A 14,770-nucleotide genomic window follows, 5' to 3' on the forward strand; every position below is an offset into this window, starting at 1 on the left:
TCCACTGCCGGTGCCCGCCTGCCCTCTTGCTCCCTGCTGCCAGTGCCAGCCACGGTTACAGCACATTTGTGATTTGCGCCTCCACTGGAACTTTCCTCTTTCTTTGACTTAACTGCCGCGGTCAGGTTGTCAGGAACTCCAGGATTTACAGACAACCCGAAGAAAAGGAAACCTGCAACCAGCCATTCCCAGTAACAAGTCACGGTTATCCTGCATGTCACCAGGATGTTATGCAAGAACACCGCCTCAGAGCTGCATGTGTTGGATTCAGATTTATTAAGACGGCTAACGATAAAAGCCAGACAAATATCAGATTTTTATAATGTATAAAAGCCGTATTAGGATTTACATTTCTAGCACATGGAAAGTGTCTGTGGGAGGCTGTGGCAGTGAGGGGAGCAGGAGTCTGTGGGTGGGCGTTTGAAAAGTCTCTCTTTTCCTGCCCTCGGCCACCTGTAGCCCCCAGCCATCTCCCACACAAACACAACAACACACACGCTCTCCCACTCGCGTTCTCTCTGAGCCGTGTCGGAGGTGGAGAAAGGTACCTCCGTCCCATCGAGATGAAGGCCATCACCTCAGGTGTCAGAGCGCTGAACAAATGTCATGAAGAGATGATGGAAAAAAGCTCCAGAATTGCAAGACCACTCTCACGTGTAAGCGTGCTCGTACAACAGCAGTGCCGCTGCCTGGCGAGGAAAAGCAGGAGTTTTGGTGCCGTTACGTTGAGAAGTCGTGATAGCTGAGCACTCTGAGCTGGCATTAATGAGTCACTTATTACACAAAGTAATGAGCAGCTCCTTCTCTTCTTCTCTCCTGCTGGAAGGAAACAACTGAAGAATATTACATCTGTCTAGAGTATTTGGAGCAGCTTCCCACTCCTGTGCGCTGACATCATTGTCACTGACTGCATCAGACAATCCATTAATCACAAGTCTGCCCTGTTATTATGAAAATATTTCCGTTAAATGTTCATTGTCAGGCCCTGACACAGAGGAAGTAATAACCATTTTGTTTTGGCTATGAATTATGAGTTTAATATGCAGGCTTAATAAGCAGACTCGAGACCGTTGGCGATGGAATTAATTTGAGCCTTTAACGCAGGGTTCAGGTGTGGTTTGTGTTAGAGGAACAGAGAGGACACAGAAGGAAATAATCAATCATTTTACGCGACTCCATCAAGGTTGTATCGAGCTGTTGTTTACCTGCAGCCCGAGCCTGGACTGAACCCACCGATGCTTCAGGATTTATTGTTTCAGCACGGACGTTAAATAGGGACGTAACTGAGTGCCCATCTGCAAAACACCGAAATGAGCAGAACTTGTTACCTGTTGTCTCTTTAACTGGTAAATGAATGGCTTCTCATGTGGTGCTTCTGCACTCTGAGCACTCAGTGCTTTATGCAACGTGCTCATTCAGCACTTTTTTTCTACATAAGTGCTTCCTGTCTAACATTCGAACACTTCCCAGCTCCTCGGGAGCATCTTGGCCATCTTTCCACTAAGATGCTAATATTTGTCCTGCAGACCGGATCCAACCACCAACCTTCTGATTAGCAGATGACGCGCTCTACCTCCTGAGCTGCAGCTGCCCCTACACCCTTTACTGACGTGTGTGTATTTGTACAGTACTAATACTGCATCGATTATAGTCGTCTGAGGATTAAGGCTCTTTTGTGATGGGAGCAGAATGTGAATCATTTTCAGGAGAACACGAGCAGATCAAGGTTTTCAAATAGTTAGAGAAATGATCATTGAGCTGTCTACAGGTGCTCTTTCACACGCTGTCATACAGGCGTGTTTTTAACCCCTAACTGCTTTCTATAAACCGGTCACACACATTAACAGTGGATCGGTCGTCGCCTGATTAGCAGGTGACCCGCTCTGAGCTGCAGCCACCCCTAACTCCAGTTACCTGTAACTCCTGATGGAGTGATGTAAAGGTGCTAACACAGGAAGTCTAAATGTAGCCCAACAGAGCTGCTTGCTTTTGTACATTTGATTTTAAATCTCTTAATATTTTTCTTTTAGTTGGTGACAAGGTGCCTGCTGACATCAGAGTGACCTCGATAAAGTCCACCACCCTGCGCGTGGACCAGTCCATTCTCACAGGTATTTATTACATCTCACCAGAAGCTCCTCTCCATGGCTTCCCAGTAACTGGTTGCAACCAAGATTTCCGTTGATGTTTTTCTCCTCACTGTGTTTGCTTTGAAGCACGGTCTGATAATCACCTGCTACACCTCCAACCGTCTCGATTTGTTTTCTGTAGGAGAGTCTGTGTCTGTCATCAAACACACCGACCCTGTTCCTGACCCTCGAGCCGTCAACCAGGACAAAAAGAACATGTTGTTTTCTGTAAGAACCCCCGACTCGTGCTTATCTTCAGCTTTCAAATCAAAAACTCATGTTGTCACAGACAAAGCTACATTAGTCCTTACATTTGGTCACGTAGTCAAAAGCAGTAATGGCAGCTATCACATTCTTTCACTTGTCTCGTGGCCAAACTCGTAGTAATCGGCCATGTTGCTGTTTGTGAGCTGGTGACGGAGTTTGTCTGTTTTCTCCCAGATGACGGCGGATTTGTGCTGACTTCCCTGTGCGTATGTCTCTGTCCTTCTCTCAGGGCACAAACATTGCTGCCGGTCGTGCCATAGGTGTCGTCGTTGCTACGGGTGTCTCGACAGAGATCGGGAAGATCCGTAATCAGATGGCGTCGACGGAGCAAGAGAAGACACCGCTGCAGCAGAAGCTGGACGAGTTTGGCCAGCAGCTCTCAAAGGTCATCTCCCTGATCTGCGTGGCTGTGTGGGTCATCAACATCGGCCACTTCGGAGACCCGGTCCACGGGGGCTCCTGGGTTCGAGGGGCCATCTATTACTTTAAAATTGCCGTGGCCCTGGCAGTGGCCGCCATCCCCGAGGGCCTGCCGGCCGTCATCACCACCTGCCTGGCCCTCGGCACGCGTCGCATGGCCAAGAAGAACGCCATCGTCCGGAGCCTGCCGTCTGTGGAGACCCTGGGCTGTACCTCCGTTATCTGCTCTGACAAGACGGGCACCCTCACCACCAACCAGATGTCTGTGTGCAGAGTAAGTGACAAACAGTCCTCCTGTGCTTCAGGCTTCCCAGGTTTACGCCGAGCATGCTGTCGAATACTGCGGAAGGAAATGAAAATCTTCTGTGACGATATTGCTTCTGACTGAGATTTCTTCAACTCAGCCAAAGTAGAGTAATTAATTCCACCTTCTATCATAGTGCCCGGCACTTCTGGGTCTTCCCTCTCAAAAAAAATGTTTTCCAGGTGAATACTTTTTGATTGTTGCTGCCAGTCTGTGCAATCCTGATCTTTTTGTCTCTCTTTCCCCCCTCTGAGGTTTTCTTTTCATGCACGTGGAGCTTAAAGAATGCTGAGAAATCCCTGTGGTGCCGTAATGTTTGCCTCCGTTTGGCAGATTCGAGATAGCAGCTGGCAGGAGCAGCACAGGCTGGCATGACCTAGCAGCACCAGCGTGGGCTGTTAGCGGTTAGCAGTGACGGGTTCCAGAACGTCACCTGAACAAACACAAGGCCCTGAACCTTTCTCTAGCTTTCAGTATACGTGATAAACACTGAAAGATTTTATCCACTGTTCACAATTCACAAGTGCTCGTATGGTGCACAGCCTCACCCTTCCCTTTGTCTGTTAGCGTGTGCGTGTGTGTGTCGCTTGCTAACCGACTTTGCTGTAAGCGCAGAGTAAATACCAGCACTGCTGTTTGACTTGGCTCCTGGTTCGAGCTCTGCACACATGCACACCCTAATCTCAGTTAACACCTCTTGTCCTCACGATCTCCCATCTCACCACAATGATGACCTCGTTAGTCGAGCAGGGCAGCATCAAAACCCTGTTTAGACGAGATATTGTTGGCCGCTTATTGGTTTCCCAAAGAGGAATTGATTGTATTGATCAAAAATTATGCTCTAATTAACCAGTTCCTTTTATATATCTTGGGAAAAAAGCTTAATGGTGTCCTAAGAATAATGCAACAGGCAAATAAGAGCAAAAATTAAGGGAACCCACAGATACTGGTGGATAGTCAGGTTGGACCCACGGAGGTCCACGTCGGGACAAGAAGAGCTTGGCTCTTTATGTTAGATGGAGATGCTATCGATCAACAAGATGAAATGCTGCTCTATAAATATCCCAACAGGATGACTTCCTATAGGCAGGAAATGAAAAAGCAACAGTAGCTGCTGTATAATCGGCGTCTCTGTGAATTCCTTTCGACCTCAAAATGGCTTCAGAGCCGACTCTCTGTTCTTGTCGTACGAACGCTCGCCCCTCCTTTCTCCACGAGTCGACGTGGAGCGTCTGAGTGATTAATGCGTAGCTGCAGGGAGTTCCCTCTGGCAGCAGGGACATGGAGGAGTGATCTCACCACAACCCTGAAATGCTCTCAGGCAGGCAGACGTTGGTAAATATTGACCTTCTGCTTCCACCTATACTCCCCGGCTTGCTGCTCTCAGCTCTCTGCCGTGAGATAAGGAGCATACACGTTTGCGTTGTTGCAAAGATGAATCAAGCTTCCGCTTTGCAGGTTTTTTTCTTTTTTTCTTGCACCACTTGTTTCCTGGTGATAGGTCCGCTTCATATTTAGCTTCACTTTCCCCCTTCGTGGTGCTTGTATGCTGAACCAAGACTGCCTCTGTCTGTTTTTTAATGCTTTCTGTGCGTCACCATTTATACTCTGTTTGCTCAGGCGTATCCATCTGTGCTTATTCCTGTACTGGTCTGCAGCCAGTGGCCCTGATAATGCCATGTGTCTCCCTGGCCTCGGGGGTATCCCCATATCAGCAGGATTTCCAGGGATTCCCCTCTGCATCCTGACGTTATACCTCTGTTTTCCCTCCTCTCTCACACTCTGACCGGCACGCACTAAAAAGCCTTTCACAAATGCACATCAACAGCTGCTCACCATTCATCCCCATGCAAGCTCAGAGGAAATGAGTATGGAAAAAAACGTTTGATAGTGGTGGATCTCACTGTGCCGTGTTTCCTTGGAGACCACAGCGGATCAGATCGTGAGTGAAAACTGACCACGGATGAAAGAGCAACCTCATCTTATTCCTTCGCCTCTGCTTTGTGAAAGTTATTGTGTCGCTCTGTGCTCATTGTTGATTTATTACAGAAGAAAGGAACAAAGTCTGACGGCTGACCTTTGTGAAATAAAGAAGTGAACAGAAGGTCGGCGCTGTTTAAAGGGCATTACCTCCCAAAATGAAATGGAAAATCTTGGAATAACAAGTCCCACTTTTTAAACAACAGTGTTGTATAAACCCGGCTAAAGGTTTTAGCCACTGTAACAGGACAGCTCTGTTATTTGTAATACAACTGTTGGCTCAGGTTACAGAGTGGCCAGATGAATAGGTCCTTCACAGTCACTGCAAAAATGCAGCAGGGCAAAGCAAAAAGGTTCCCTTTACAAACTGTAGTTGGAAGTTTGCAGCCTGCTGTCTGCAGCTTTTAAACCCAGCAACCCTCGTCCTGGTTCCCTCTGATGAGCTTTGTTGCATTTGTGATTGAAACTGTCATAAAAAGGGTTAGGCATTCATTTTTAATGGTTAGGGTGAGGGGCTAGGGAAACCAATATGTCAATGAAGGTCCTCACTAAGATAGCTGAACGGGCGTGTGTGTGTGTTGCTAAAACATCACCGCTTTCTTAAACATCACTGCTAAATGAAGAAAATTTCAAGAGTGTCGACTGGATACAAGGAAAATAAATTAAAACATATATAAAAATGACAGTTTTGCTCACTGGTTCGAGCTGATCTGACTGAGAAACCGACGCTGCATGCTCCATCACATGATAAAGGTAACGGCCACCCTGCACACAGTCACAGTCACTGAGTGGAGACAAAAAGGAAGCTTTTAATGCTGATATCTGAATCCAAAGTGACAAAGTCCAAAAGTAAACATGAGTCCAGGACAAGTCTTTCCCAGACTGGCTTTTAAAGAGGAGCTGCCCCCTGCTGGCCAGGAGTTTAAAAGAAGGTTAAAGGCAGCTTTGACCAGGGTTACTTTCAGAGCCAAAGAGCTGCATGTAAAGTCTGTGGGCCACTGAGTAAATGTACCACTCTGCTGTCATGGAGAGTTTTTATGTGAATAATAGCTTAAAAACTGCATTTTCTGCAAACAACGGCGGTCTCCTCTCAGGTGAAGTCTGCCGCTGATCAAGAGCTCCTTTGACACTAATCGGTGGGTTTAAGTCAGCGACTCGTACACGCTCGCAGTTACAGGAGAATCGAGAGGCAAGAAAAGGACTTTGTTCAGTCTCAAACTAAGTCGAGCTGGGCATGTTGTCCATGCATGTCTTATCTTTAGAAGTTTTCACAGAATATTGTTAAACGACTTGAGGTCAATGAAAGTCTGTTTGCCTAATGTCTGTCCCATTGAAATGAGCAGCGTGGACACAGTCACTGGAATATGGGCGATGGCGTATCCTGGCCCCTGTTCTCCCTTCTGTTTTTACTGATGCATTAGCATTAGCAGTACATCGTGAACTGCGCCTCCTGGGGGAAGTCTTGTCAACAAAGCAGTCAACAAGTCCTTGAAGTGCTCTGGGAATGCAGCTCTGTCTCCTGCTTTCACTTGACTTCTTTTCCATCAGTTCACTACAGCGTGTTTCGTAACCGGGACCGATGAAGCCAACTGCAACTCCCGTGTTGCTTGCATGTGTAGAGAAACAAAGAAATTGGAGAAAGGAGTGCCCGTACGGTGCAGACACCGGTATGCAGTAGGGGCTGATGTTTCTGGATCACAGCAACACTTGATAAACAGAACTCCTCGTTTGTGTTTTAGCCTTAAAGACTTCCTGTTTACAGCAAGTATTTACTTTTTACTGCTTTAATATGTTCAGTACGTTTCTGCTTTGCCTTGATGGTGGCTAATTTTAGCCTAATGTACTTTGTAAATGCCATTACTAAGTTACTTCACCAGCACACTTCTCTGTTCTGGCTGCTTTCACACTATAGTCTAATATTTACAGTTATATCCCAGTCGTTAGCAGCCAGCTGCTAATCAAGTGCACTGGATTAGTTGATCAGCAGCTGTGCATCTATAAAAGAAGAAGCTCTGGCAGTTTGCCGGCATGAACCATTTAGGTGTGTGTTAACACAATGCAAACTTCCCAGGAGTTGACGTCCCAGCAAATTCCCAGACCCCACAGTTCTCACTGAAAAAAGCCCAAGAGCTACAGACTCTGCAGGCCTCAGCATGTTAAAGGTTACAACAGTGCAGTCAGAAAAGAGCCTGAACAAGTACGGCTTGGTTGGAAGGGTTTGGAAGCCGGCTCGCTGTAGAAGGAACACGACCGTGCGTCTGATCAAACCGCGAGGCTCCTGGAACAACGTCTGCACATATGAGACCAAAGAGTCTGAACAACCAAACGCAGCATATCAGCACAAACGGCTCAGCAACTGTGCGTGAGACGAGAAACAAATCTGCAACAGAAAAGGAAACGAATCAAAGCGCTGCAATGGTCCACGTCAGGTATGTAATCGGTTCCCAGGTTGCCTCCAATGCATTCATCTCAAACTTCAGTATGAGTCAGGGATCACCTGAGCCACAGCCGACCAATTACAGTTCAGCTACATTTCTTGATTGTGATGCAACTGAAAGGGGCAAAAAGCAGGAGTGTGACTGCTTTGTGCTTTCAGTGTTTTTTTTGTTATTCACATTAAGTCACGTGTTCGTTATTATAGTAAGCTGTTTGACTTGGTTCACTCAGTTCTTACAGTAATCGCCAGCCGGTTTCTCTTGGTCCACAGGACCTCGTCAGTGGGTGGATCCAATTAGCTACTGAAAATATGAAATTATTATTTTTTTTTTTTACTGCTCCAAAATCTCACACAATTTGAGCGGTCATTATCTTTTACAGCAGTGGACAGCTGCGAAACGAGGAGCAGCCACAGTTGTAACTGGCTAAAGGTCCCACCTCTGTTTGCTTTGGTCTTTTTCTCTCTCCAGATGTTCATCCTAGACAAGGTGGAGGACTCCAGCTGCACCCTGCACGAGTTCTCTATAACTGGTTCTACGTATGCCCCTGAGGGACAAATGTGAGTACCACCATTCTGGATTTATTACTTGTTCTTCCTCTGTGCTTTAATAACTCATTACATGGAAAATGTTTGCTGTTAAGCCTTCCAGATTTTTCATTTTTTTTACCAGCAGATTCTACACTGAATGGAAAACAAGTTAAAGCGTCTCTCTCTCCTTTCCCAGCTCCTCCTTTCTTCTTAACCAGATAAAACATAAATGCAATAAATCGATGTGCTCTGAGATTTGATGCACCGTCAGTTTGCAGGAATAGTTTGAGTAGCTTTGCTTCAGTTGGTGCAGCATAAAAACAGCGAGCAGTCCCAGTTGGTTGTGTTACAGCACATGTGGCTTTAATTATATATGCCCCATAAGTCTCAGTTGTACTTTACTCCCAGTAAGCACCTTAATGATCGACTATTGTTAATGCAAACTTGGACAAACTGAATTTTTGACCCTTTTTGACGTTGCCTGTGACACTTTTGAAATCTCAGAGATGTAAACTGTGCAGCAGTGAAGGCAGGTGGCCTCTGAGCACAAGCGTTCAGCAGACAGGGGCAGGGTGTTGCGGTTCATTGTGTATATACATGCTGTTTGTTTTGCCGTTTGCTGACTACATCGCTGTGACTCTGGATGAACCTACGGTTTCATAACAGCAGAGTGTGGGTTACTGTGTGGGAGCTTCGCTAGCAACGGTTGCAGTCTCTACTGGGAAGAGATCCATGGTTGTCATGCAGTGAGCACACACACACTCAGATACACTCCTTACTGCCGTCCGAGCACGGTTTCTCCATCAGCTGTGGAACGTGAACCCCATTCATGGGTATTCGTGAGATTGCCGTGTGTGCAGTGAAGCGAAGTGTGACGTTTTATGTGTGTGTGTTGTTCTTTCAGACTCAAAGACAACAAGCCTGTCCAGTGTGGAGACTATGATGGACTTGTGGAGTTGGCCACCGTGTGCTCGATGTGCAATGATTCTTCACTGGACTATAACGAGGTCATTAGCACACACTTTGAACACTTTTAAGCTCCAAACAGATCCATCAGTCTAACTTTCTACGTAGAATTACACGAATGATATTTTCCATAATTATTAGCCCTTAATCACACTCACTGCTTTTTTTTCTTTTTGTCCAACTGAGCTAATTTTACTCTGGTATGATCTCTTTTCTCTGGTTTGAATTGCTTTTCTCACCTATTTGTCATCACCATGGTATCATGGTAACCATGCTGAGGATAGAGGCCAGGCATGCAGCACTTCTAAACTCCATCGTATCTGCGTCTGTTCTCATAAATGGCTGTTTCTCTGCTAATTTTGTACACTTTGGATAAAGAGTCTGATTGAGCCAAACCAGGAGAGAGACAGGAGAGTTGCAGAGGAGCCGATGCTGGAGGGGAGTGAGGTGTTTAATTCCCGTCTACAGCCAGTCGCACAAGCAAATGATGTGCGATGTGCCGTTACTGCTTCATCTCGACTGCCGGCTTACTGCTGGCGAGGACAAGCCACTTTGCATGCATGACTCAAACGCAATGGTGGAGGTCGTGGCGAATGACTTGCAGATATCCTTTCAGCATGTTTGTCCAGTCAGTCTTGAGCTATTTTGACTCCATGGAAACGAACATGAAGCCAAACAAGTGTCTGCTTCTAAAATAGTTACAAATATTAAACATTTAATGCTTGTAATCAACACAAGTGTACCAAATGTTGAACACTCCAACTTTTTCAGTTTCATTCAGTGCTCTTTTATTCATATCCTAACAACAGCAGTCACCATAAGGTAAAGGCCCTACAATAATACAGAAAACCCAACAATCATATGACCCCCTATGAGCAAGTACTTGGTGACAGTGGGAAGGAAAAACTCCCTTTTAACAGGAAGGAACCTCCAGCAGAACCAGGCTCAGGGAGGGGCGGGGCCAACTCCCGTGACCAGTCAGGGGTTAGGAGAGGGAGACGGGACAAAAACCAGTCCAAGGAAGAGCTGATCAATGTGTTTTGATGAATTTCTTCTCTCTCGCAGGCCAAAGGGGTTTATGAGAAGGTGGGCGAGGCCACAGAAACAGCTCTCACCACCTTGGTCGAGAAGATGAATGTCTTCAAGACGGATCTGTCTGGACTCACCAAGGTGGAGCGTGCCGGTGCCTGCAACTCAGTAAGTTGCCACTGCTGCATGATCCTAGTGTGCATTTAAAGTACTGCTGCATACATGAAGCTAACACGGTGGTTTAATAGTCAGCTGTGTGAAGTCTTGCTGACTTGAGATGAAACAAGTAAAAAGAGGTGAGCTAACCAGACCTCAGCAGGTTTCTCTTCATTTCTGCTTAAAGCTGTTTAAGCTTGACTTCCTACTCAAACTGTAGACCTGATATCAAACTCACAAGCAGTGCGGCTCCTTCCTGCCTCTGTGCAGCTGTTGGCGTGCTCTTATGAACATGTCTGACACGATACAAACTTCATAGGCTTCTTACGGCTCAGTCCATATGCAGTAGGTGATCCAATTAGATTCTGGAGCAGACGTTTGCATGAATTTCCATATTGATGAGGGGACGTGGGTTTGCCAAAAACCTCACACTTTAAGTTAGTCAGTTTTAGGCTGACTCCAGATGTGCAGCATCCAACACTCGGAAAATGTAAAATCTGATTAGTTTTTAGGGACCGTCCTGTTTTATAGTAATAAAGAAGAACAAATATTACCCTTCAAGTAGTATTGACACCACTTTACCTTTTTCAAGGCAGTCAACCCAATTTTTTTCAATTAATTATGTATTCATGTAGAGCTGGGCGATAGAACGATAACGATATGTATCGCGATATAACTTTTACTCGATAGAGAAATTAAGCTATTGCGATAGACCTCGCCGCTCTTGTCCTCAAAAAAAAAAAATAAAAAAAAAAAGGTCAGCCAATCCAAATTAAGTAGCGCAGAGCCGAACCAATCACAGCCGCAGCGTCACGTCGCGTGACTTGTTACGTACAGCACAAGTGCCAAGCCGCACGTGTGTTTGTTTGGGAAGCAGCCAGCAGGTAATGGAGGAAATGAGTGTGCCGACTAGAAAAATCAACCGAGCGTGACCGAAGAGAAAACAGATGATGGTTCCAATGCCGGAGAGATTGTCGAACGGAAGAGCCATAGAAGTTCCGTAGTGTGAAGGTATTTCGGCTATTTCAAGTCTGACAAAAAACAGAGTAGCTGCACTGTAAATTGTGCCGAAAGCAAGTCTGGAAATACAATAAACTGGTGCATGCGTCACACTGTGCGCCACGTTATTGTTTCGGTGAAATGAATTTCTACAATACTGTTAATTCTACTCTCTGCAGTGTTTAAATGCTCACATATACACACAGTTACTGTCCGTCCACACATACGACTCGGTTCTGCTTCTATGCCCCAGCTTTGTTTACTTTTTCTCACCGAGGCTTCTAGACTTCTGATTGGCCAACATTTCTGCACGGTTAGGAATCTAGCGCCACCTGCTGCTTTGGCATGTTCATAGCAGCGTTTTCCTTCATTTCTGCCTTTATGTGTGGACGGGATTATTTTTTGAAACGGAAAATCTCCGTTTTCAAAAATACCCGTGTACGTGTGGACGTAGCCTCAGTCTCTGACTGGAAGCGCTAATTCGTCATTCGGCTTTTGTCAGACTAAAGTAACTGTTAAAACTGTTTGAAAAGCTCAGCTATACAACAAGGAGAGATTGAGAATTTCCTTTTAGTTCTCAGTTTATTTGATATTGACAAAAGTTAGTCAGTTTTGTCTGTTCTTCTGTAAAACAAACTAAGATTTATTTTTAGAATTAATATTTTGTTTCTAAGTGGAATTGACAATTTAGTCTGTTTCGTTTGTCCTATTTTGAAACTTAAACACTTTAGCGGCTGCCTTTTGTGTAGTTTGCAATATTTGCCTTTATTTATCTGAAAAAGTCTCATGTTCCTTAAGTACATCTACCCTGTTGAACTTATTATGGGAAATAAATATTTAAATAAAAACAAGCTGCTGATTATTTCACATTTTACTTGTGAGCAACGGCACATTTAAATCTTACAAATATAGTTATTTGGCTTATATCGTGATAGATATCGTTATCGCCTGAAATGAAAAAAACATATCGTGATATGAAAAAATCTCATATCGCCCAGCTCTATATTCATGTATTGGAGTGCCCAGTGTGAGTCAGACAGGTGAGCAAATCAGTGGACTGGTCTTTAACCTCTAAGACCCGAACTCTTCACAGCATTTTTAATTTATCTTTGATATTTGGGCTGATTTGACCTGATGAATCTAAAAACAAACAATTACAGGAAATTTTTTTTTTTTTTTTGCCCAATTTTTGTTTCTAAGAAAAATGAGAGCCACAAATGAGGGTATTTGTTTAAAATTTCAGTAGAACAGTAGCAGTATAACGTCCTCGTAAGTGGATACCAGGCCCTTGTAGAGCAAAATTGAGTATTTGGGTCTAAATGACCAAGAATGTGATGTCCACATATGTGGACGCAGGTCCTAGGAGGTTAAATGTCCAGTCAAAGATTTGTACAGACTTGTGTAATCACACTGCTGCACTGCCTATGAGGAGCCTGCTTATAAACCTGTGCCACGTCATATATATGATGAACGATGCAGGTTATGGTTAAGTGTCCCACACAAGGACGACCCATTTATTTAAAAAAAAAAAAAAAAAAAGCAGATAGTTGATGATCAACAAATGTTTGACTTCAGGGTGTGAGTGTTTGCTTGTGAGTCTAAAAACAGCTTTGCACAAAGCTAGTCTAAACGTAACAACAGCAAACAGCAGAGCTCATTACAGGGTTTTATCTTCCTTTTACCTGTAACTCTGAAACGAGCTGCTGCGCTGTCTTGGTTAGTAGATGGATAAATGTGAACCATTACTTTACAATAGCAGGAATCTGCAGAAACTTTTAGATGAGACGATCTGAACTTTTTCACATATAGAACCAGAGAGCCGAGAAAGAGGCCAGTGTGCCGAACTCTGACAGAGAGAAGCTGCTTGGCACACTCACGGATTTCAACATCGGTCAGCTGTTAGAAGCTCTGTGTGTGTCTGCGTCTGTGTGTGTGTGTGTGTCTGCGTGTCTGTGTGTGTGTGTGTGTCTGCGTGTCTGTCTGTGTGTCTGTGTGTGTGTCTGTCTGTGTGTCTGTGTGTGTGTGTGTGTCTGCGTGTGTGTGTGTGTCTGTCTGTGTGTCTGTGTGTGTGTGTGTGTCTGTGTCTGTGTGTGTGTGTGTCTGTGTGTCTGTGTCTGCGTGTCTGTGTGTGTCTGTGTCTGCGTGTCTGTGTGTGTCTGTGTCTGCGTGTCTGTGTGTGTGTGTCTGCGTGTCTGTGTGTGTGTGTGTGTGTGTGTGTCTGTGTGTGTCTGTGTGTGTCTGCGTGTCTGCGTGTCTGCGTGTCTGTGTGTGTCTGTGTGTGTCTGCGTGTCTGTGTGTGTGTGTCTGCGTCTGTGTGTGTGTGTGTCTCTGTGTGTGTGTGTCTGCGTCTCTGTGTGTGTCTGCGTCTCTGTGTGTGTCTGTGTGTGTCTGTGTGTGTGTCTCTGTGTGTGTGTGTCTGTGTGTGTCTGTGTGTCTCTGTGTGTGTGTCTCTGTGTGTGTGTCTCTGTGTGTGTGTGTCTCTGTGTGTGTCTGTGTGTGTCTCTGTGTGTGTCTGTGTGTGTGTCTCTGTGTGTGTGTGTCTGCGTCTCTGTGTGTGTCTGCGTCTCTGTGTGTGTCTGCGTCTCTGTGTGTGTCTGTGTGTGTCTGTGTGTGTGTCTCTGTGTGTGTCTGCGTCTCTGTGTGTGTCTGTGTGTGTCTGTGTGTGTGTCTCTGTGTGTGTGTGTCTGTGTGTGTCTGTGTGTCTCTGTGTGTGTGTGTCTGCGTCTCTGTGTGTGTCTGTGTGTGTCTGTGTGTGTGTCTCTGTGTGTGTGTGTCTGTGTGTGTCTGTGTGTCTCTGTGTGTGTGTCTCTGTGTGTGTGTGTCTCTGTGTGTGTGTGTCTCTGTGTGTGTCTGTGTGTGTCTCTGTGTGTGTCTGTGTGTGTGTCTCTGTGTGTGTGTGTCTGCGTCTCTGTGTGTGTCTGCGTCTCTGTGTGTGTCTGCGTCTCTGTGTGTGTCTGTGTGTGTCTGTGTGTGTCTGTGTGTGTGTGTGTCTGCGTCTCTGTGTGTGTCTGCGTCTCTGTGTGTGTCTCTGTGTGTGTGTGTGTCTCTGTGTGTGTCTCTGTGTGTGTCTGTGTCTGTGTGTGTCTCTGTGTGTGTGTGTCTGCGTCTCTGTGTGTGTCTGCGTCTCTGTGTGTGTCTGCGTGTGTGTGTGGAGTGAATAAACTTATGCTTCTTCCTGCTCCTTTTTGAACATGGACGTTATTTGGAGTTGTGGTTGCTCGTTTTCCTTTTGTTTGCTTTGTTCATTTGTCTCTTTTAATTCTTTTTTTTTTTTTATACTTTTTCAACATGTTCAAAATAAAGATTCAATCAATCAATCAATCATTTTCTTCTGCCATGTCAGCATTTGCCCTCTTTTTCATCTGTCAGGTTATCAAACAGTTGATGAAGAAGGAGTTCACCCTGGAGTTCTCTCGTGACCGCAAGTCCATGTCTGTCTACTGCACCCCTGTCAAGCCCGGGTCCCAGAGCAAGATGTTCATCAAGGCACGGCTGAATAACACGAACTCAAATAATCACAAATTTCATTTCATTTGAACCATTTTTTTAATGTTC

General features: G+C 45.3%; 1 protein-coding gene across 2 annotated transcripts in view; it reads left to right on the forward strand.

Annotated features, from left to right (window-relative positions):
• The window catches only part of atp2a3 (ATPase sarcoplasmic/endoplasmic reticulum Ca2+ transporting 3), a 42,933-nt gene that overhangs the window by 22,079 nt on the left and 6,084 nt on the right, over nucleotides 1-14,770 (forward strand). For both annotated transcript variants that reach the window (XM_026181198.2, XM_026181199.2), the window contains exons 6-12: nucleotides 2,031-2,111; nucleotides 2,272-2,357; nucleotides 2,626-3,090; nucleotides 8,007-8,095; nucleotides 8,970-9,072; nucleotides 10,097-10,228; nucleotides 14,585-14,701. In XM_026181198.2, coding sequence (XP_026036983.1) covers nucleotides 2,031-2,111; nucleotides 2,272-2,357; nucleotides 2,626-3,090; nucleotides 8,007-8,095; nucleotides 8,970-9,072; nucleotides 10,097-10,228; nucleotides 14,585-14,701 — 1,073 coding nt within the window. The remainder of the gene's footprint in view (nucleotides 1-2,030; nucleotides 2,112-2,271; nucleotides 2,358-2,625; nucleotides 3,091-8,006; nucleotides 8,096-8,969; nucleotides 9,073-10,096; nucleotides 10,229-14,584; nucleotides 14,702-14,770) is intronic.

The sequence above is a fragment of the Astatotilapia calliptera genome, chromosome 10, assembly GCF_964374335.1.
Source record: "Astatotilapia calliptera chromosome 10, fAstCal68.1, whole genome shotgun sequence".
Classification (NCBI taxonomy): Eukaryota; Metazoa; Chordata; class Actinopteri; order Cichliformes; family Cichlidae; genus Astatotilapia; species Astatotilapia calliptera.